This window comes from Schistocerca americana, chromosome 2 (assembly GCF_021461395.2).
Source record: "Schistocerca americana isolate TAMUIC-IGC-003095 chromosome 2, iqSchAmer2.1, whole genome shotgun sequence".
Classification (NCBI taxonomy): domain Eukaryota; kingdom Metazoa; phylum Arthropoda; class Insecta; order Orthoptera; family Acrididae; genus Schistocerca; species Schistocerca americana.
Window position 1 is genome coordinate 183,350,367 of NC_060120.1, and position 24,665 is coordinate 183,375,031.

Consider the following 24,665-nt stretch of genomic DNA (forward strand, 5'->3'; position numbering starts at 1 on the left):
CTGGTCTATTGACTACACTGCAAAGGAATTCAATGTTTCTGCATATCTGGTAAAGCAAGCTTGGAAAATAAAAGCAACCCAAGGAGTGCTTCCACAACTTCAGCAGGCTCAGGGTAAGCAATTGAGTTCAGAATTTTATGAAAATAATGACTACAGCCAAATAATGCTTGGAAAAAAAGACTATGTAACGGTGAAAATGGGAAATGTACGTGCACAGATGCATAAAAGACTGTTGCTACGCAACATATCATAACTATATGTAGAATTCAAGGAAAAGTATCCCAATACCAAAGTAGGTTTCATCTTCGGCCAAAATGGGTTGTGTCTGTAAGTGCAAGGGGCACACACAATGTTTGTGTATGTGAGACTCGTCAAAATGCTAAGCTGATGTTTACTGCTGTAAAGGATTCTGGTCTGGATTACAAAGGTGCAATGAAGCTGCTAGTGTGTGACATCAGTTCCTACCAATGCATGATACACAGGTGTGAAAAGTGTCCTGGTATGGCAAATCTCACAGAACACATGAATAACAAACTGTACAGTGAACTCCTTATGGAAGACAATGAATTTGTTTCTCATAAACAATGGACACACATGGATCACACAAGTCTTGAAACAAAGCAAAGTACAGTGGAAGATTTTGTTGAAATGTGTTGTCAAAAAACGGACAAACTGACCACACACAGCTTCACAGCAACAGCACAATCGGCTCATCTCCAGTTCTATAAGGATAATTTGAAACAAGATGAAATTATAATAATACCAGACTTTTCTGAAAATTATGCATTTATAGTTCAAGATGCCACCCAAGGATATCAAGGATATCATTGGCACAACAGTCAAGCAACTCTCCAGCCATTTGCGATTTACTATAGAGGTGAATCAGGTGATGTGTCTGTCATGAACTTGTGCGTTTTTAGTGACTGTGTAATTCATGATGCCGTTGCAGTTCGTGCTCACATTCGCACTGTCATGGCATATGTGAAAAACAAGTGAAATACTTCAGTGATGGGGCAGCTAGTCAGTGCAAAAACTGTAAAAATCTCAAAAATTTATGCATGCATTACCATGATTTTCAGATTCATGCAGAATGGAATTTTTTCGCAACAAGTCATGGTAAAAATGTATGTGATGGCATTGATGCTACCATTAAGCGCATGGCATCACGAGCTAGTCTGCAGCACCCTACAGAAGGTCACATTCTAACACCTATTCAGTTATTTACCTGGCATACAATCATTCTATGTTTCGAAAGATGAGGTGAAATCAGTCGAAGAACTGCTAAAAACCAGACTAGAACACGTTAAAACTGTTGCAGGTGCAAGGAGCCATCATCACTTTCCTCCAGCGGACTCTGAAAATGTGCAGATGAGCAGACTGTCCGGTTATAACTATAGGTTCTTGCACAACATGTGTTTTCACAGTGCGTCTGACTCAGGATTCAGAAGCAAAAGCAGCAACATACAACCAGGTTGCTATGTTATTGCTGTTTATGATGACAAATGGTACTTAGGATGTGTTGCAGAGTGCAGTGAAGCAGAAGGTGATGTACTTGTGAACTTCATGGCACCAGCAGGAACAGCAAGATCATTTCATTGGCCACATTTGGCAGACAGGTGTTGGATTTCTTTTGAACATATTCTTATGACAGTTCCAGTTCCTACCACAGTGTCAGGAAGACAGTACAATTTGCCACTCAATGTACAGAGTACAGTAGCTAAAGTGTGGGAGAACTTCTGTTCAAAGCAGAATCGACTGGTTTTTAGCAGTTAAGGTGCAGTAAACATTAATGATAGGTTGTGTTAATCTGTCTATATGTCGTTGCATAGTGATTAAACAGTTGTGGGAGAGCATAAGAAGAGGCAGAACAGTTTACGATATGTTTTTACAAAATTGTGTTGTGCAACAATGGCCACATCACCAAATACATCTGTCAACTTCCATTGTACACAAATGGCTTGCAATAACATACTGAAATTTTGAGATATATATCATTATGGTCTACTTATGCAGTGTGTGAAATTTGGCTTGGATACCACTTGTCCCTTTTGTGCTACCACACTTCAAAAATCCATGTTTTTCAAGTAATTTTTCAGATTTTTGTATTTTCATGTGCATGTAACTCAGTTTTTGTGACTGATGTGGGCATGATGAGTTCTGTGTGTGTTTAGGCCACATTAGGCTTACCACAGCAAAATTTATACCCTTTCTCAGTGAATTATATTTGGCATAGAGGGCACCTACAATATGTACCTTTTAATGAATTATATTTTCTTAATCACATTTTGGAACTTTTTATTTTCCCTCAGAAATATGTTGTTGGTGTTTTGATTCATGGAGTGTGTTCTCTAAATGGATGTTACTGGGTTGTAAATATTTCACTGGACTGTGTGGAATAGTTCCAAAGTTATTAAGACCTGAAGTTGGGTCTAAAGATAAGATTGCCAGATGCGGGTTGCAACTTCCGGGTCACGCCACCTTCTTTCACAAGTCCTAATTCTGGAACTAATTGGCAGGAGAAACTAATATTTTGTACACGCGTGTTCCGCACATGGTAGAATTAATGTACTGAATTTCAGTCAAATCTGAGAGTATGAGCTGGAGCCCCTGGTTGAAACGACATGGAATGACCCTTTCTTGGTCCAGGCATAAGAGAGACGAGTAGGAAGTACTGCACATGAAATAACAATATGTGACTGAGCTAATGTACCATCTCAACTAAAGCCAGATAATCATTTATATGAATATGATGTGTGTATGTATATGTTGCTAAACAGAGCCAGGGACTACACTACCACAACTGAATCCGCAGTAGACAATGACAAGAGATACACCCACTAACCTGGCTTAAATTGGTTGCAGAGATCACCCTCAATAATCTTACAAGGAAGAAGAATCCCAGACGACTGAAAAAAATAATCAACATCCCACTGTTCAAGAAGGCCAACAAAAGGAAACAAGGACACTATAGGGGCATAACACCACAATTGTTGTATATCTTTAAACTACTGGAAAAGATAACAGAAACGAGACTTCAGAAGATAGTGGAACCTGTACTTGAGGAGGAGCAACATGGGCTTAGGAAGAATCGCAGTACTATGAATCTCACTTTCGTGACAGAAAAGTGCTGGGGACATGGAAAGAATATTGTGGCTGCGTTTTTTGGACACTGAAAAAGCCCGTGAGTGTCCCTTGAAAAACAATCTGAGAATGACCAAAAGATCTCAATGTGTCGAAGTATTGAACTGGAAAAATAAAGGTGTTATACCAGAAAGGGCTGCTAACAGCTGTTTCCATATTGGCAATGGACAACTGAAGTGGTTCAAGACAGTCAGATGTCCAACAAGGAATTACCCTATCATCACTCTTTGGGCCAGTTCTCACTTATGGTTTAGAGGCATGTAGCGTACTGGAAAAAAAAACTACATATGGCCACAATGGGACTCATAAGAACTATGAACCAAAATACTGGAAAGGATAAGATGACAATGAGGTACACAGGAATACAGATGGCCTCCATCAGAGTCCCTGTCACTAGTGTAATAAAGAAATGTAGACTGAAATGGTATGGGTATGTTATGAGGATGGATAAAAAGCAACCAGATAAAAAAATTAAGGCAAAAGATCATGCATTAGATCCAGGAAATGCTGGGAAGATACAGTGAAATCAAACCTGGAGGAGAGAGGACTACACTGGAAAAATGGTATGGGAAATGAGAATCTATGCATCTGCTGTTTTGTAAGCTCTTTGTCGTTAACTGTCCATGTTTGCTTTTTATTCTTGGTAATATGTTTGTTCTGAATATAGTGTGCTCATTTTTTTGTACAATAAAACACTTTTTGTGTGTTTCTTCAAACTGTGAGCACTTTACTTAACCACTTTACTGAATATCAATGCCAAGACACACACAGGTTATGAGCCCAGCACACCCTGTGTACCTAGTAAATGCAGTCTGCTTAAACTAATGAAACAAAACTAAGCTCAGCGATCTATTTTAGGTAGGAATTAAGTATTAAATTCATTACAATTTGTAGAGAAATTGGAACAAAGAGAGAATTACAATATGTGGCAGTTTGCTACCAAAACATATCTTCGCCACGAGAAGCTATGAGAATGTGCCTCAGATGAAGTGCTTCAGCAGACATGTCAAAACTCCCTTGTGAAATGAATTCAAGTAGACTGATATTGACTTCACATATGGTAGTGGCAAATAATGAGAGTTTACCCACTTAAGAAACTGGTGACACACACATTAATACACAAGTTGGTCGAAAGCAAACAAAAATTAAAGTAACTGATGTTCTCTGTGTGCCAAAGTTAAGTTCAAATTTACTTTCTGTAAGTAAGATGGTGGAAAAGAAGCATTCCATCACCTTTGATAACAAGGCTATTGCATTTACAATAAGCAAAAGAGCAGTTGATAATGGCATGTACAAACTGGACCAACTAGATAACTGTTTCATTAAAGCCAAGTCAGTATCACTGTTACATGATGTGAACTTGTGGCATAGGAGCTTAGGACATTTATGCCCTGACAGAATGGAAGCTTCAAAGAAAGGCATGGCCAATGGAGTTAGTTATAAGGGAACTATTGATTCGCCATGTGTTACATGCTTAGAAGGTAAATACAAGATTATCCTTTCAATATTCCACGTTAAGAGCACAAGGTATTCTCGAATTAACACTTTCAGACTTATGCTGAGTGATGGAAACAAGGTCAATTGAAGGTGCCAGGTATTTCCTAGCTCCAATAGAAAGCTAGTGGAAAAACAAACTGCTTGTAACACATGTATATTTTGTATACACAACCGCGAGGAATATGGGAACCATGAACTAGCCAGCTTCCTACAGAACGGAGTAATTCATCAAACAAAAGTACCCCACATGCCAGAACAAAATAGAGTAGCAAAAAGTTATAATAGAACATAAGTAGAAAAATCTAGATGCTTATTATCTGATGCAGGCTTACCAAAAGAATATTGAGGGGAAGTAGCCTCTACAGCTGTTTTGTTTTGTTTTGTTTTAGGATGCAAAAACAACTAGGGCCAAATGCACCCAAATGAAAACTGTAGAACAAGAAGAAAAAGAGAGGAATTAAAAGTGACTATACATCCATTCCAATTGACGGAAGAGAAGACAGCTAAAAACTGGAAGGTGGAGAAAGATCTGTAAAATGTCATAGAGAAATAGAGGTCCAGAACTAAAAATTAAATATGAAGATGGCATCTGTTCTTTCGGACATGTCCAAAAGAACAGATACCATCTTCATATCGTTAAGGCTAATCAGCTGATGACCTCCTTCAGTGCAGATGCACAGGAATTACCTGAACTCTTTCGGGACTCAGTGGATTGTCTTCCATGAGTAATGGGTATAAAGGCAGGGGCACTACAAATGTAGTGTGTGGAATATAAGTTGAGAATGTGGGTCTCATGGGGAGCGTGCTGGCGATAAGTCCCTGCAGTCACACTATCCTCTGTGCCCTCAGTGGCTCAGATGGATAGATTGTCTGCCATGTAAGCTGGAGATCCCAGGTTCGAATCCCAGTCAGGGCACACATTTTCAACTGTCCCCATTGATGTATATCAATGCCTATCAACAGATAATGGTATTGATTTAATTGTCATTTCATAAAAATTAAATGGCCTTCATCATATTGCTACAACAGACAAAGAGTAAAACGCAGTCGACAGCCCATGCATTGTTCACTAAAATGGCTGATAACTCAGATGGCACACACAAACAAGAACTTAAGTGATTAAAAAAGGGCAGTCCATTAGGGAATGACAGAGCATCAAAAGTTGAGTGTCATGTGCACAAAGTGGTGGGGGAGCACCACTTAACAAATGGCGATGGCTAAAAAGACAGTGCCTGATACGCAACCTAGCTTAAGTGAGCTCCCGGCAGTGAGATGGACAAGTGGGGTCACCAAAGCTGCTGGGAGAGGCTTAATAAAATGGAGCTTGTTCCAATGAAGGGAAGACCAGTGGCGATGCCAAAGTGACACCACCTGCTGACAGACGGCAACACAGAGATCATCGGAGGGAATGTAAGAACTAGCGGGCTGAGATACAAGGACTGCAGCCTTGGCAGCAGTGTCAGCGGCCTCATTTCCTGTCTGACTGACATGACCATGAACCCACATAAACATCACAGTGGCTCCATCAAGATTGAGCAAGTGACAGCTTTCTTGGGTCCATTGCACTACGGGATGGACGGTGTACAATACACACAGGTTTTGAAGAGCACTAAGAGAGTCTGAGCAGATGACGCAGTTGAAAAGCCTGTGTAGCAGGATGTACTGTGTAGCCTGATACAGGGCAAGAGCTCTGCTGTAAATACTGAGCAGTGTTTTGGAAGTCAATACTGAAAAACGTTGGTGCCAATGATGAAAGCACACCCGACACCAAGGTCAGTCCGAGAGCCATCAGTGTACACGAAGGTACTATTGCAAAGTTCCGCGTGAAGGTCATGAAACTGACGGCAGTAGAGTGAGGCTGGAGTAGTGTCCTTAGGAAGCGAATGAAGGCTAAGGTGAACATGGGCCACTGCACGAAGCCAAGGTGGTGAAGGGTTCACACCAACTGGGGAAGTTGCAGGTAACGTGAAGTTAAGCTGCTGGAGCAAGAGCCAAAAGCGAACTCCAGGAGGAAACAGAGAAGAGGGACGTGCCCCATACTGGCGATCAAAGGAGTCATGCTTGGCAGACAAACAGCATGTATATCTGCAGAGGAAAAAGTCACAGCGGTAGGACAGCGGTAGTTCGGCAGCTTCACCGCGCGGGATTAGCCGAGCAGTCTAAGGCGCTGCAGACATGGACTGTGCAGTTGGTCCCGGTGGAGGTTCGAGTCCTCCCTCGGGCGTGTGTGTGTGTGTGTGTGTGTGTGTGTGTGTGTGTGTGTGTGTGTGTGTGTGTGTGTTTGTCTTTAGGATAATTTAGGTTAAGTAGTGTGTAAGCTCAGGGACTGATAACCTTAGCAGTTAAGTCCCATAAGATTTCACGCACATTCTTTTTCGGCAGCTTCTGCATACAGACTCTCAACCGGGCTAGCGTAAATGGTACCAGTGGCTAAACAGATGCAACAAAGGTGGATAGTATTAAGACAGCGTAAGACAGATGGACGTGCAGATGCATAAATGAAACACCCATACTCTAGTTTCCAATGGACAAGAGACCGGTACAAACAAAGGAGGGCGATTCGATCTGCTCCCCAGAAAGTACCACTGAGGACATTGAGGGACTGCATACAGTGGGCTGCCAAGACACATGGGAGGTCCAAGAAAGTTTCTTATGGAACATGAACCCCAAAAATTTCGTAGTTTCAATGAAAGGAAGAGCAACAGGCCCAAGATGTAAAGATGGTGGAAGAAACCAATTATGTTCCCAGAAATTCATACAAATAGTTTTATCAGTGAAAAAATGAAAGCCGTTGTTGACGCCCCATGGTGTAACACCCCAAGAAACCCAAAAACCAAAATAAGAATGTCATGATAATTTAAAGTAGGGAAGAGTGTTATCCTGACAGGTACGACAACTTTGACAATAATATAACACCTTAAAGTTTTGATGAACACCAATTTCAATAATTACTGAGTATGTCACGATATAAAGGTAGAAAGAATGAAAGGTTATTTTTAATTAGCTATCAAACATCTCAGTAATAAGCGCAAATCAGTACGATGAAAGTTAAGTCCAAAGTAATATGTCGGTCAGAGTAACACATGCATCTACAACGCTCGATCATGGAAATGTTAGTCACTTGCAAGCTTACTCGCTGTCAAGTCATGAGAGAGCACCGTTTGTTATAGTGCTACAAATGGAAAGCTACAAGATTGTTTCTATTAAAAAAGAGTACTACTGCGTGATAGAGATGCGCGGACTTTGTTCTCAGTTATTCTGACTTGAGAACTTGAACTGAAGTGATATTCTGATAGTGTACAACGAGTTCATGAACTTTAATTATTGGAGATATTATTGTTGGACTCAACTTTCATCAAAGTGAACAGTTACAACGAAGAACGGACATAGTATCGAAGACTGCAATACCTGATTAGCCTTGAGCAGGAAACATTAATACAACCACATGAAGGTGAAGATAATACAAATATGCCGATTGTAAAAGTTGTCGTAATTGTCACGATCATCGAACTGAAAAGAATCGTAATTGATCTGATCCTTCGGTGTGCGTGTGGTGTGATGATTATAAACCAACTGCTAAGAAGGAGCAATAAAAATTGTTCGTCAGTAATGGAAATCTCAAGTGTTGGCTCCATCATCATTAATTGAACTGTGTGATAGTTGATGATCAAAATTAATTAACTGTGAACATTTTAATGGAAAGAGTGACTTGACAAATATTGAGCATTGAAAGGATTGTTTTTGCCAAAATAATATTATGATGCACAAAAGCAAGATAGCATTATAGATTATCTCTGGATTTGCGTCATGCTGTAGTGAACAATTCTGCCTAGCAACGTAACAACTACTGATACTGAACAGCAAATGAATTTTTCCTCGGTTCAGTGGTGTGAAACAACACCGGTGATGAATGATTTACTCCATACTGCAATAATTAACTAACCGGGCATAGCAAATCATCATAAAACCATAACAGACGATTAAAATCAGCAGTTCGCATCACTGAGAAGACTGTGCAGACTCACGAACGGACTTTCATACATTACACGAAGAACAATTTTCTTTACAGATTTTCAGGTACTGTTCCATGTTATCTGACGGGGACAATCATCACTGTACGTCACGTCTTCATTCCATCGACCGAGCTGTAGCAGTAGTGGCTCACATCAACAGCGACAATAATAGGGGAGAGGGGACGTCAGAACGGGTAAAGACGATTGAGATATTGCTGAAGAAGCCTCACAATGAGACAGGTCACTAGAGAACTACAACAGGTGCCAAAATTGTCACAAAAAGGGTACCGGAGATCCCCTGCAGGAGACAGCCCATTATAGGATTAATGGCGATAGCAAAGAGGATAATTCTCAGGACGGAGCCCTGAGGCACACCGTTTTCCTGAATACAGGTGTCCAACAAGGCAGAACCTACACATACCTTGAAAATTCAGTCTTTTAAAAATTCCTGAAGGAAAAGAGGCATGCAGCCTCTGAAGCCGCAGGTGTAGAGAGTACAGAGGATACCAGTCCTCCAGCAGGTGTTGTAGGCTTTCGCTAAATCGAAAAACACAGCCAACAGTTTGGGATTTCTGCAGAAAACCATTCATGACATGGGTGGTGATGAGATGGCCAACTGCAGAACGGTGCGCTCGACATCCAAACTGCACATTGGTTAGTAAATTGCAAGACTCAAGACAACATACCAACCGGGCATGAATCATACTTTCCATCACCTTGCAAACACAGCTGGTGAAAGAAATGGGACAGTAGCTAGACGGAAGGTGTTTGTCCTTACCAGGCTTAGATATGGGTATGACAGTGGCTTCACACTAGTGTCTGGGAAACATGCCCTCTGCCCAGATGTTGTTGTACATATGAAGCAAAAGAAACAGCTATTCCACCAGAGAGGCAAACAGTCAAAAAATACCAAACTTTGCGGAAGGTTTCAATGCGTGTCACGATTTTTCTGACTGGTTTGATGTGATCTGCCACGAGAAACATGCTGCAACATATGAATGTGAACATCGTTTGGCCCTTGGGCAGAGTATTGGGGTAAAATGAGAGCATGATCTAGCTCCCTCATAGTAAAGGCAGCATTGTAGCACTCACTATCCTGAGATGAGAAGGGTATCATGCATGCTTCCTCTGCTCGTTTCCGAGGGAGGAAGGCAAGGTAATAGCGGGAGGAGCTCGAAATGTTCGCAAAATGGCGGCCCAAGGTGTTGGATACAGCAGTAGGGTCCTATGACATCATCTGCAACTGTCCGACCGAAAGTTGGGGAATGGACCTTGGTCCCAGAGAGCCATCAGAGGTTGGCCCACATAATGGAAGAGGGAATGGATCTGTTAAAAGAACAATAAAATCCACCTACCTTTTTTGCTATCCCGAAGAACGCGACGACACTGTGCATACAACTGTTTACAATGAATGCAGTTTGCCGTCACAGGATGACAGTTAAAAACATGGAGAGCATGTCTCCGTGCGCGAACTGTGTCGCGGCACGCCTCAGTCCACCAAGGGACTGGGACACGGTGTGGTGAAGAAGTGCAAGGAATGAAACGTTCTGCAGGAGTAAGGATAAAGTTTGTGAGATATTCCACCTGGTCATCACATCTGGGGAAATCTTGTTCTTCAAAGGTTGCCAAGAAGGAATAAAGCCTCCAGTCGGCCTTAGTAAGCTGCCATTTGGGTATGCACGTAGGTGGGGTACGAGTCAGCAAATGCATAGCATACAGAAATGGTTACTCGAGTATGTGTCAGACAGAACGGACTACTCGAGACTGTGGGCAAGCTGGGCAGTGCAGAAGGATAGGTCCAAACGGGAATAGGCATGCGCAGAGTCTGAAAGAAACATGGGTACTCCAGTGTTAAGGCAGAGGAGGTTAAGCTGATTGAGGAGGTCAGGCAAGAGGACACTTCTTGGACAGGTTCTGGGATAACCCCAAAGGGGACAGTGTGCATTAAAGTCACTGAGCAGCAGAAAGAGGTGAGGTAGCTGCTCAATAAGCTGGAGGAAGTCTCCCCAGGTGACATCGAATGATGGAGGGATGTAAATGGTACAAAGGGAAAAGGTAAAGTGAGGAAGGAAAAGGCGAACTACAACAACTTGTAGGCGGGTAGACAGGGCGATGGGTTGGCTATGATCATTATCCCGTATGAACAGCGTGACTCCCTCATGAGATGGGTTGCCGTCCTCAGAGGGAAGTTCAAAACGGACTGGGAAGAAATGCGAGAGCTCAAAGGGGTCATGAGAATGCAATTTTGTTTCCTGGACCCATGGAAAAATAAGATGCTGCGATTCTAAGAGCAGCCATAAATCCTCTTTGTTTGACTGAAGGCCACAAACGTTCCACCGAAGGAGAGTGATAATGAGGAAAGAGAAGGGGGGAAAAAAATCAAGGGGTGCACCTCAGTGGCACCCGAATGCCAGCCTTCAAAGACTCACTGCTACAGGGCGCACAGGCCGGAGGATCCTGCACCATCAGATCTACAGAGACGTCGCCATTCTCCCTCTGTTGATCTGCAGAGTCCAGGGCAGAAAAATAGCAAGTGGTACGCACCAGCGACAGGGAGGTCGGCCAGGCGAGGGTATCACGTGGCGACACCATCGATGAGGATCTCTGAGTCAGTGAAGGAGAAGATCATTTGACTTTGTTTGGCTTCTTTGAGCCTTTCTGGTTGGCAGATGAAAACTCAAATGTTTGTTGGCTGGAGGGACGTAAGACGTCTTCATGAGAGCATTCCTTCTGTCCTTTCCGGCCTGCTGGTTGTGTAGCAGGTGACTTTGCCCTGGGAGGCGACTGTTTGGTGGCTTCTTGCACAGCTGGACGAGGAAACAGCGATGCTACAATGGCACTGGGCAATTTCACAACTGCAATGCTGAATTTGAGGTCGCATCTCTGTGTGACCATGTCTTCTATGGAGTGAGATGTAGCAAGAACAGTACTGTAAGTGCCAGATGGAAGAATGCGACTAGCCAGTAACTTGCGAGAGACAGGGCAAGGCACTTTTTCTTTTGCCGTATCTCCTGAACAGCCTGCTCAATGAGATACACAGGACAATCTCAAGAGGATGCAGCATGATCGCCATTGCAGTTTTTACAGCGGGGAGGAGGAGGCAGAAAACTGCCCTTGTGCGCATCTCTACCACAAGTTACACATTTGACCGGGAGTTGACAAGACATTCAAGTGTGGTTGAAACGATAGCACTGGCAGCAGCGCATTGGATTCAGAATGTATGGTCATGATAACTCTATAGCCTCTTGGATCTTGGATGGAAGCACCACTCTATCAAAGGTGAGAAAAAGAGTGCATGTGGGCACTAAGGATCCATCTACCTCTCTCATCACCCACTGGATGGCAATGACACTCTGGTCAGAGAGGTATGTTTGGATTTCTGCCTCAGTCAAACCATCGAGAAGCCTAGTGTAAATAACACCATGGGAAGAATTCAAAGTTCTAAGGGCCTCAACACAAACAGGATAGCCATGGAGAAGTGAAGCGGCAAGCAGTTGTTGTGTTTGAGAATCGGAAGTAGTCTCCAAAAGCAAAGTGTCATTCCATAAACGAGAGCAGGATTTCACAAGGCCAGCAATTGCATCAACACGTTTCTGAATAAGAAATGGATTTACCGCTACGATGGACTGACCGTCTTTAGTAGACGAAACCAGAAACCACAAAGAACTGTGGTGCTGCTGGGAGGGTCTTTGAATCGGGAGCTCCATTCCGTTTATGTTTGGTAGACATGGACTGCGAAGATGATGAATGGCTCATTGTGAGAAAATCCCCCATGACTGCCAGTGTGTCTGATAGTGCACTCCTTCCAATTGGGGGCCCCCCCTCAGAGGGGGGGCTCACCTGCTCTAAGTGATTGTTCACAACTCACGTCTCATCTCCCAAATACCTGACACAGGAACTAATCGGCAATTTGGGAAGGTAGCAGCTCAGGCAATCACCCTCCCTAGGCCTGGCATGTACCAGGAGGTACGTGCGAACCTACATTGACCCAGGGCTAGGAATTACGTATTACCCAGTTACCTGTTACACGTTAGACGTGTGGGCTGGCCTTCAGGAATGCATGGGGAGGAGGAAGAGAATGAGGAGCAGAGGACGGATAGGAGAAAGTAAACGAAGGAAGGAAAAAAGGAACGAAAAACAGTGGTGAGGCTGTCATTATGTCAGCTACTGAGAATGCAGAACACATTTCCAAAAACACCCCAGACATGTTCCCCAAGGGAGAGGGAAAGGAATAGTAAGAGGATAGACATGCAGCACAGAAGGGAAAAGATGCTGCAAAGGCTGGAGGTCCATGGTAGCTAACCACGAACCCACCAAAGAGCGGCGAGCCCGCAGGGGGCTGTACAGCTGTGTACCTCATTAATAAATGACCTACAAAATCTTTAAAGGGGATGACACCAGAAGAAGTGTTTACTGGAAGAAAATCGAACCCTTGGCGTTTAAGAGTATTTGGCAGTAAGGCCTTCATTCATGTACCTAAAACAAGCAGACATAATAGGGATAAGAAGAGCACTAAATGCATACTTGTAGGATACTGTGAACAGAGCAAAGCATGTCACTTATTTCAACGATCCAACAAAAATTAATAAGAACAAGAGATGTAAGATTTAAAGAAAATATTGTTCAAGCGGAATATGATACAACAGCATCTAAGAAGTTTCAGGAGCCAATAATTATTCCCACAATGAAGCAGTAGTTGAATATTAACCTATTACAGATGAGGAGTATGACGACTCAAGATGTTTTGTATCTGATCAAAGCAGTTCACAACATTCAAATTCATCAGAGGCAAAAAAATCTTTGACTCCTCACAACAAAGTCAAACGTTCAGAAGATCATTGAGAATCCTGAAACCAATAAAAATGAATGATTATGGGACCTACTACTTTACAGTGACAGAGAACTCAGATACATCATCAGTAGAAGAAGCTTTACAAAGTAAAGAATCACACAACTTTATTCAACCAATTAAAGAAGAATTGCAGTCATATACCAAAAATCAGACATATGAAAGGGCAAGGTTACTTTCAGATATAAACCCAATAGAAACCAAACAGATTTAAAGACTAAAAAGAATCTGCAAGGGAACACCTTTAGGCGCAAAGTATGGCTAGTAGTAAAGGATCTGCACAGACAAAGGGTGGAAACTAAGAAGAGACCAATCAGCTTGGTCATTGGTCCCTGTTATGGATGGATCTATCTCATTATATAGAAAAAAACATTAAATACACATTACACTGAGGACTGCAATCCAGTTTCAACACCTTTGGCCATCAGTCAACTACTTACACATTATATGAGCCACAAGACAGACAGAGAGAGAAAAGCCATGAGAAATATGCCCTGAAGAGAAGCTGTAGGTAGCTTGATGTGTGCACACCTGGGAACCAGACCTCATCTCGCATATGCAACTGCAATTTTAAGTCGCTTTAACAATGATCCAGGCATGCCTCACAGGCAGGTAGTTAAAAGAATAATGAAATACTTGAAGCCGACTAAGAACTTCAAGTTGCAATTTTCTAAAGAAGAAAATCAAAACATGACAGGATATAGTGATGCAGACTGAAGAGGAGACAAAGAGGACAATAAGACAGTCACTGGTTTTCTGTTTAAATCACAAGGAGTTGTTATTTCCCGTAACAGTACAAAACAACCCATAGTAACTTTATCAACTATTGAAGGTGAATACCCTGGCCTCAGTTTGTAACAGGCACTGCGACTACAGAGGTTAGAAAAGGAAGCCCCCTTGCCCTGAAAAAGACCCTATACAGCTTCATTGTGATAACAAAGGTGCAGTTGACTTATCCAAAACAAGTGGCTAAAGTGCACAACAAATGTGTACGGAAGGAAGATCTATGAAGACAAGAGACGATGAGCATTTGTACAATACATCAAGGAAACTGGAGCTACAAAATGATAAAGATGACGATGAATTACACACGCCAACAATGGAAAATCCAAATATGATACTTAAAAAACTATCACTCACATTTTACAGTTAAATTTCTTGAATTAAGTGATTTCTTAGAGAATTTAACAGCTTTTATACACTTAAAATAATTTAAAAGAAGATGTAATGAATGTAGATGGCATTGGTAACACTGCTGAAAAACATTTGCTGGCAAAAAAAGGTAAATTCTATTTTTGTGTTAACAGATGGTGTTTTGTTTACTGTCAACCTAACCTCACTTTCCCGTTTCCAGTACATGTGCTTAGTACAATGTCCAATCGTGGTTGTAAAAACAACTCTGCTGACAGTTTTTGCTATATTTGTGGTGAATTTGTGATTAAACAACACCAAAGAAACATTACAGAATTTGTGAAAAAGGTTTATCTATCATACTTTGGATTTAAACTTGGTGATCAAGATAAATCTTGGGCACCGCATAAGGTATGTTATGTGTGTCATAGATCTGAGAAAATGGACCAAAAAGGGGGAAAAAGCCTTTAGATTTGCTGTTCCTATGATATGGAGGGAGCCAAGAAATCATTACAATGATTTCTACTTTTGCAGTGTTGATATTACTGGTCATAATTCGAAAAACAATACGGTAATAAGCTACCCTAACCTTCCGTCTTCCATCTGATCAGTAGGGCATGGTGTAATTTGCCGGTTCCTGAACCACCGTTGTTGTTGTTGTGGTCTTCAGTCCTGAGACTGGTTTGATGCAGCTCTCCATGCTACTCTATCCTGTGCAAGCTTCTTCATCTCCCAGTACCTACTGCAACCTACATCCTTCTGAATCTGCTTAGTATATTCATCTCTTGGTCTCCCTCTACGATTTTTACCCTCCACGCTGCCCTCCAATGCTAAATTTGTGATCCCTTGATGCCTCAAAACATGTCCTACCAACCGATCCCTTCTTCTAGTCAACTTGTGCCACAAACTTCTCTTCTCCCCAATCCTATTCAATACCTCCTGATTAGTTACGTGATTTACCCACCTTATCTTCAGCATTCTTCTGTAGCACCACATTTCGAAAGCTTCTATTCTCTTCTTGTCCAAACTGGTTATCGTCCATGTTTCACTTCCATTCATGGCTACACTCCATACAAATACTTTCAGAAACGACTTCCTGACACTTAAATCTATACTCGATGTTAACAAATTTCTCTTCTTCAGAAACGATTTCCTTGCCATTGGCAGTATACATTTTATATCCTCTCTACTTCGACCATCATAAGTTATTTTACTCCCTAAATAGCAAAACTCCTTTACTACTTTAAGTGTCTCATTTGCTAATCTAATCCTCTCAGCATCACCCGATTTAATTTGACTACATTCCATTATCCCCGTTTCGCTTTTGTTGATGTTCATCTTATATCCTCCTTTCAAGACACTGTCCATTCCGTTCAACTGCTCTTCCAAGTCCTTTGCTGTCTCCGACAGAATTACAATGTCATCGGCGAACCTCAAAGTTTTTATTTCTTCTCCATGGATTTTAATACCTACTCCGAATTTTTCTTTTGTTTCCTTTACTGCTTGCTCAATATACAGATTGAATAACATCGGGGAGAGGCTACAACCCTGTCTCACTCCTTTCCCAACCACTGCTTCCCTTTCATGCCCCTCGACTCTTATAACTGCCATCTGGTTTCTGTACAAATTGTAAACAGCCTTTCGTTCCCTGTATTTTACCCCTGCCACCTTCAGAATTTGAAAGAGAGTATTCCAGTTAACGTTGTCAAAAGCTTTCTCTAAGTCTACAAATGCTAGAAACGTAGGTTTGCCTTTTCTTAATCTTTCTTCTAAGATAAGTCGTAAGGTTAGTATTGCCTCACGTGTTCCAACATTTCTACGGAATCCAAATTGATCTTCCCCGAGGTCCGCTTCTACCAGTTTTTCCATTCGTCTGTAAAGAATTCGCGTTAGTATTTTGCAGCTGTGACTGATAGTTCGGTAATTTTCACATCTGTCAACACCTACTTTCTTTGGGATTGGAATTATTATATTCTTCTTGAAGTCTGTGGGTATTTCGCCTGTCTCATACATCTTGCTCACCAGATGGTAGAGTTTTGTCATGACTGGCTCTCCCAAGGCCATCAGTAGTTCTAATGGAATGTTGTCTACTTCCGGGGCCTTGTTTCGACTCAGGTCTTTCAGTGCTCTGTCAAACTCTTCACGCAGTATCTTATCTCCCATTTCATCTTCATATACATCCTCTTCCATTTCCATAATATTGTCCTCAAGTACATTGCCCTTGTATAAACCCTCTATATACTCCTTCCACCTTTCTGCCTTCCCTTCTTTGCTTAGAACTGGGTTGCCATCTGAGATCTTGATATTCGTACAAGTGGTTCTCTTCTCTCCAAAGGTCTCTTTAATTTTCCTGTAGGCAGTATCTATCTTACCCCTAGTGAGACAAGCCTCTACATCCTTACATTTGTCCTCTAGCCATCCCTGCTTAGCCATTTTGCACTTCCTGTCGATCTCATTTTTGAGACGTTTGTATTCCTTTTTGCCTGCTTCATTTACTGCATTTTTATATTTTCTCCTTTCATCAATTAAATTCAATATTTCTTCTGTTACCTAAGGATTTCTATTAGCCCTCGTCTTTTTACCTACTTGATCCTCTGCTGCCTTCACTACTTCATCCCTCAGAGCTACCCATTCTTCTTCTACTGTATTTCTTTCCCCCATTCCTGTCAATTGTTCCCTTATGCTCTCCCTGAAACTCTGTACCACCTCTGGTTCTTTCAGTTTATCCAGGTCCCATCTCTTTAAATTCCCGCCTTTTTGCAGTTTCTTCAGTTTCAATCTGCAGTTCATAACCAATAGATTGTGGTCAGAATCCACATCTGCCCCTGGAAATGTCTTACAATTTAAAACCTGGTTCCTAAGTCTCTGTCTTACCATTATGTAATCTATCTGATACCTTTTAGTATCTCCAGGATTCTTCCAGGTATACAACCTTCTTTCATGATTCTTGAACCAAGTGTTAGCTATGATTAAGTTATGCTCTGTGCAAAATTCTACAAGGCGGCTTCCTCTTTCATTTCTTCCCCCCAATCCATATTCACCTACTATGTTTCCTTCTCTCCCTTTTCCTACTGACGAATTCCAGTCACCCATGACTATTAAATTTTCGTCTCCCTTCACTACCTGAATAATTTCTTTTATCTCGTCATACATTTCATCTATTTCTTCATCATCTGCAGAGCTAGTTGGCATATAAACTTGTACTACTGTAGTAGGCATGGGCTTTGTGTCTATCTTGGCCACAATAATGCGTTCACTATGCTGTTTGTAGTAGCTAACCCGCACTCCTATTTTTTTATTCATTATTAAACCTACTCCTGCATTACCCCTATTTGATTTTGTATTTATAGCCCTGTAATCACCTGACCAAAAGTCTTGCTCCTCCTGCCACTGAACTTCACTAATTCCCACTATATCTAACTTTAACCTATCCATTTCCCTTTTTAAATTTTCTAACCTACCTGCCCGATTAAGGGATCTGACATTCCACGCTCCGATCCGTAGAATGCCAGTTTTCTTTCTCCTGATAACGACATCCTCTTGAGTAGTACCCGCCCGGAGATCCGAATGGGGGACTATTTTACCTCCGGAATATTTTACCCAAGAGGACGCCATCATCATTTAATCATACAGTAAAGCTGCATGTAAAGCTGCATGTCCTCGGGAAAAATTACGGCTGTAGTTTCCCCTTGCTTTCAGCCGTTCGCAGTACCAGCACAGCAAGGCCGTTTTGGTTAATGTTACAAGGCCAGATCAGTCAATCATCCAGACTGTTGCCCCTGCAACTACTGAAAAGGCTGCTGCCCCTCTTCAGGAACCACTTGTTTGTCTGGCCTCTCCAGAGATACACCTCCGTTGTGGTTGCACCTACGGTACGGCCACCTGTATCGCTGAGGCACGCAAGCCTCCCCACCAACGGCAAGGTCCATGGTTCATGGGGGGAACCACCAGATGATTTAAATTCTGTTCCAACAGAAGTATTTTCTGATGTACAGTGTGATTTACATGGACCATGGTCATTGTAATACAGAAAGTCTAGAGCCCAAATTGTTTACTCAAACTGAGCTTAACCATTTGGTTAGAGATCTGGCCTTAACGAAAGAAAAATCTGAATTGCTTGGCTCTAGGTTAAAAGAAAAGAACTTATGGGCAGTTGGAATCAGCATATACATGTATAGAAAGAGACAGCAGCAATTTTCCAAGTTTTTTCAACAAGAAGGTGATTTAGTGTACTGCTCAGACATTCCCAGTCTGATGAATGAGTTTGGTATTGAATACAAAAAGGACGACTGGAGACTGTTTATTGATTCATCCAAAACTAGTTTAAAGGCTGTTTTATTACACAATGGTAACATGTGTGCATCTATACCTGCTGGACATTCTGTACACATGAAAGAAATCTATGAAAACCTAGAAATAAGCTACACTGCTCATGGTTGGATGATATGTGGCGATCTAAAAGTAACATGCATGCTCCTTGGTCAGCAAGGTGGCTTTACCAAATTTCCATGTTTCTTGTGTGAATGGGATAGTAGGGCTAGGGATCCACAATGGTGCAGAAAGAAATGGCCTGTGAGGGAGTCTTTAAAACCTGGTGAGAAGAACATTCTTCGCAAAAACTTTGTAGATCCAAAAAACGTATTCCTACCACCTCTACATATAAAGTTAGGCCTAATGAAAAAGGTTGTAAAGGCTTTGCCTAAAGATGGACCATGTTTTAAGTATCTCTGCCAGAAGTTTCCACACCTTTCAGAAGCTAAACTAAAAGAAGGCATCTTTGTCGGGCCTCACATTAGAAAATTGATGTTTAATGTTAACTTTGAATCCACAATGACCTTAAATGAGAAAGAAGGATGGGTATCATTCAAGCAAGTCGTTACAAAGTTCTTAGGACATGAAAAAGACCCAGATATGTTTCTATAATAGCTACAATGCTATAAACGTTTAAAACTTTAGGATGTTTACTGAGCCTGAAAGTTCACTTTTTGAACAGTCACCTTGATTACTTCCCATACAATATGGGAGATGTTAGAGAGGAGCAAGGAGAGCGTTTTCAACAGGACATTAATGTGATGGAAAAACGCTATCAAGGCCACTGGAACACCAACATGATGGGGGACTACTGTTGGTCACTTCACCGAGAAGTTCAGCAAGTAACTCATCGTAGAAAAAGCTACACAAGAAGCTTCAAAGAAAAGAAGAGAAAGAAAATACAAACCAATTCCAGCTGAGCAAACCCTCTATTAACACACAGTATTGTTTTAAGTAGCTTACTGTAAATACTAACCATTCTTATGTCGTAACAAAGCATTTCATTAATTTCCCTGTTTACTGTTCAGCATAGGAATTTTATACTATATAATAAAAAGCATGTTGCACAAGAACTATGGGTGATCCAAAAAAACTAAGGCCAGATTTGGATTCAGCTCATACAAATCTATAAAGATCAGCTATCAAAGTAAAAAAAAATTTTCACTGACCTGTGTTATGTACTTAAAAAAAAGTTCAAACATGTAAAGAAATATATACATCAATCATGTTTCTGTTAACTATATTTTTGCATTAAGAATATACAGACATAGAGGGCTATTAAGAAAGAGTGAGAGGAAAAACACAGAAGTAATAATGTATAACTGACACAATACCAACTCTTTCCTACATAAAACAAATATATAAGAAACCAGAACTGAGAATATTAGAAAAACAAGGTTCACTTACCACCAATATCTTTTCTTCCAATCTCTTCCTCTTGTGCAGATCCCTGTAGTACAAACCTGTGAAGAATTATTTGCGCAGGAATAACAACATGAATCTTATTTGACATTTGATTGAAACATGACAAAATATTTTCTGTTATTTCTGAAATATTTAACAAAATCTACTGATGAATCCTCAACTAAAATTCCTATTTCTATTTATAATTTCAATAACAACATAACAGCCTAATATATATATATCTCAAATGAAAGAAATGAGCACTACAGTAGCAGCTAGCGCTGACTGCAAAAACAGAACAGTTTCATCAACAGAGGATATGATGATTTGTTTTGTTTTGCATATTCCGGTTTTTATTTGCACCTACTATTTTCCTCCCTCTCCAGTTGCCTCTAGAACAAAGTTAATTATTCTCAGATGCCATAGCAGATGTCCCACTAATATGTCCCATCAAAATTATGAGGCAGAATAGCTGGCCAATATCTACAGAAGGTGAAATTTAGGTACCGCCAAAAGGCACATATAAAAATACGCGCACTATCCTAGCTTTCAGAAATATGAGTGGAGAGGAACAGGCTGGGCGATGTTAAAAAGGAAGGGCAACTCACTCAGATGCTAAGAGAAAAGGGACCCACCTGATGTGAAGACAAAATGGAAAATTGGGGGCCGGGGGGGGGGGGGGGGGGGGATGGGGGGATATAGGTGTGGAGGAAATAAGAACTGTGCCCTCTTCAATTCAGAGATGAGGAAGGAGCTGTCACTCACAGGGGAGTTCCATAGAATTACTTCCTCTCTGTTTTTTTTTTAGTGTTTCCTCTGTTTGTATTTTACCTGACCACTTAAATTTTGATTGACTTCAATAAATTATGTTTTCAATATTTCCAGTTTCTTTTTCTCTCACTTTACCACGGCCCACATTTCACTTCTATGTATTGCCTTGCTCCATATTCAATTGCACAAACTTATCCATCAATTACCCCATCTATTGCAAAAATCTTCTACTAACACATAATTTTCATATTGTTGTTGAAAATAACAACAACAATAATAATAATAATAATAATAAAAACCAACAGAACTCTATTTTAAAAATTTCTTATTTTAATATTCACATAGGGTAAATAAGAAATAACAGTTCTCAATAAGGCACTCTTCTTAGCATTCTTCTGTTATTCTTTTCTTCCTTCTTTTAGTATGGGTGCAAGCAGTCACGTATATATATATATATATATATATATATATATATATATATATATATATATATATATATACACACACAAAATCATAAATATGAAATAACAGTTTCCAACACAGCCAGTTTTGAAAGTATTAACATGTGTTTCCTAACTTTACTCATAGCTTTTTTAACACAAGTAGGTGATGTGTTTTTTGCAAACATGTTTATTAAATTTTCAACACAGTAAGTTTGCTTTACTGTCATTGCAGAAAAAGATGTAATGTGCACAGTGTAGGTTTTCTTGTTGTTACTGATTTTGACACATCCACCACATCTTCATTGTTTTGGGTCCTTCTGACCATTCTCAGAGAATTTTCCGTTCTTAGGAAATATGTCCTTGATGCAATGTGTTCTGGTATGAGTTAATTCACAAGTTCCTCCAAGAATATTCTCCTTCTAGTCAATTTTCTTGCATTCCAATTAGTGCCAAACTCTACAAGACATATACATTATAAGCAGAAAATCAACATTACTGTGGGAAACCATTATTGACAACTTCTTGGTTTTTCATTTGCAGGTATGTATATCTGTTAGGTGATCAAGTGCGCCTTCAGCAATTTTCATTGAATCATAATTCAAAATCATTTTTGCCTTCTTATCAGCCCTATAACTGATTTCATCATTATGCTGGCATGTGCCAGTTCTCATTATTACGCCTTCTTTTTCCTCTTCGGAAATTAACTGACCACAGTAGCTATGATCCTCCTTGCCGGTCATGTTTTCTGGAAGCTCTGGCTTATTTTAAAGCATAGTTCCTAACACTCTTAACTTCTTTTTCAGGGATAACTGCCTCTTTGCTCTTTGATGTAAAAAAGTTGTCACTTGTCATATTCTGACCTCGTAACTCACAAGTGAGATCAGCAACGACCCTCAAATTGCCAGATTTTATTTTATTTTTTTCCTGTGAAATTTGGGCTTTCAGTGTGTATGAAGATTTTTTGCCACACAGTGTCCTTATTTTGATCCCATATTTTGCCAGTTTATTGGGGATATATTGTTTGAACGGGCAACAATATCTAAATGCTACGAACTGCTTGGTGACAGTAACCTTTGCTTCTAAATTATCAATGTCTGTCCACTGTTTACTATAAACTCACTGCCCCTCAATATTTGATATTTCTGTTATTTCATTTCAAATGAAATTGATTCTCTTGGTTGCATTCCTGGTAGCTCCTGGTGCACCCCTGATGACATTTGAAGCTAATAGGTAGCCATGTTGTGCTAGCGGGTGTAACTGTCATTCTGTATACCCGTTTTACAAAGAAAAGACTGTACACTATTTCGTACAGGCTTTAGACTGTCGTCACTGTAATCGGAACGCTTGACATGATCCTCGAACTTGGAAAACACCCACTTACCTTTTGTGGAATTTACGAACCCTTCCAGCTCACCATTTGCCAATGATTTAATTGCCATGGAGTCATAATTCAGACCGAGCACACACAATGAAGATTCACAGAACTGAGAAGTGTTAAATCATTTGTTTGAAAAAGCAAGAATCAGGTCCATTGTTGTAAGCACAGTGTTTTTTGACTGATCACAGTTTGAGCAGTGATAATCTTATTACCATAAAAAATAACTGAATACTAAAACATATTTGACATTAAAGGTTACGATCCGAAAGTTACATATGTCACTATTAAGGTTTATGACCTACTACTAAAAATATTTTGAAACATTTATTACAGACATATTTCTCATCCATTTTTCAGTCACTGAATTTCATAAAGTTAACTTAGTATTTAAATGATGAGATATGAAAATTACAATCATTGTTGGTCATATAGACCCGAACAAACAGTGGGGTTAAAAACCAATATCTGACAGCAGTAGGCCTCTTAAATAAAGAAAGCTTTTCCTTCCTCTGAGCTAATCTACTGCTAACAACTTCCCTGGTCCAGTCATCCTGCATAGCTAAACCTCTAGAAAAAAGATTGTCATCATTTCTACCAATGAGTCATTCTGAAATTGATCCTCATAAAGTCAGTTGTCTCTTTTTCAACTACTCAGCATCACTCTCCTCTTAAGTCTTTCTTTCCTCAAACCCATACTCGGAGAAAAGTATGCTGTACATGTCATTCACCAGGTCTGGTCTTCCTTAAAGTCAATCAGATGGGTTATGCTGCCTGCAAAAATTAGCATTTGTTTCCATATAATTCTTCTGGATGTACTGCTGTGTTTTAGAATTAGCACCTGATCCCTATTTCTTTTCTGAAAGTTTCTTTCACTTTTTTCATTACTGTTTCAGTGTTTAGATTGAGCCGCAAAGACACAAAACTGCAACCCTACCATACACTCTCTTAAACATCAACTTATCTTTCTTGACTTTCCACTTTTATTACTACAGATTATTGACTTTTAAATGTAGGCACAGTATACATGATGCATCTGTTTCTCTTCTTTACAAATATGAATTATTAACGTTGTGGCTGTGCTCTCTTGTAATGCTTTGTGGTTCCTGGCTGGATGAGGAGAGGGTAGTATGATAGATGGGTGGCTGGTTTCCTCTCCCTACAAGAAAACATGTACACGTGGTCAAAAAACGCTTTATTACAGGAACCAATTAAGTACTTAACTTCAATGATGTTCAGTCTGAAGTTCTGTGGTTAACAGCAATCAAATAACAAGTTCCAATTCTTGAATCTTGCCCTTGTCCATATCAAAACTACATACAATGACTAATGTTCCCTCAAGGTGTGAGGCAACGACTACCACTTTGTAAGACTAGAACACAGTGCGACTTATTGAGGTGCAATGCAAACTGAACCCCTGAGGTGCAATGCAGACTGAACCCCAATGTGACATACTGAGATACTGAGACTGAGTTATTGAGACAGCTCAGTCGGTAGCAGTGGCCTATATGCACGCTGCCCATCGGGTGTTATCAGAGCGTAACCGTAGAGCATGTCTTGGTCTTCTCTTGTCACAGGCGTGCTTAGTTCAGCACCTGCTACAAAATGTTTCCTTGTTCTGACCGGTGTGCTGGCGAAGGTGTACACCAGCACAATTAAAATGACTGCCAAAAGATTTTCACATTTACCCACTTCATTGAAGCCCAAGTTGCAAGCAGGCCTCACAACAA

At 40.6% G+C, this 24,665-nt stretch overlaps 1 protein-coding gene across 3 annotated transcripts in view; it reads right to left on the reverse strand.

The window, feature by feature from the left end:
* Positions 1-24,665, reverse strand: part of LOC124594980 (ATP-dependent DNA/RNA helicase DHX36) — a 248,689-nt gene that overhangs the window by 176,350 nt on the left and 47,674 nt on the right. For all 3 annotated transcript variants that reach the window (XM_047133510.1, XM_047133511.1, XM_047133509.1), the window contains exon 3: positions 20,350-20,405. In XM_047133510.1, the coding sequence (XP_046989466.1) occupies positions 20,350-20,405 (56 nt within the window). The remainder of the gene's footprint in view (positions 1-20,349; positions 20,406-24,665) is intronic.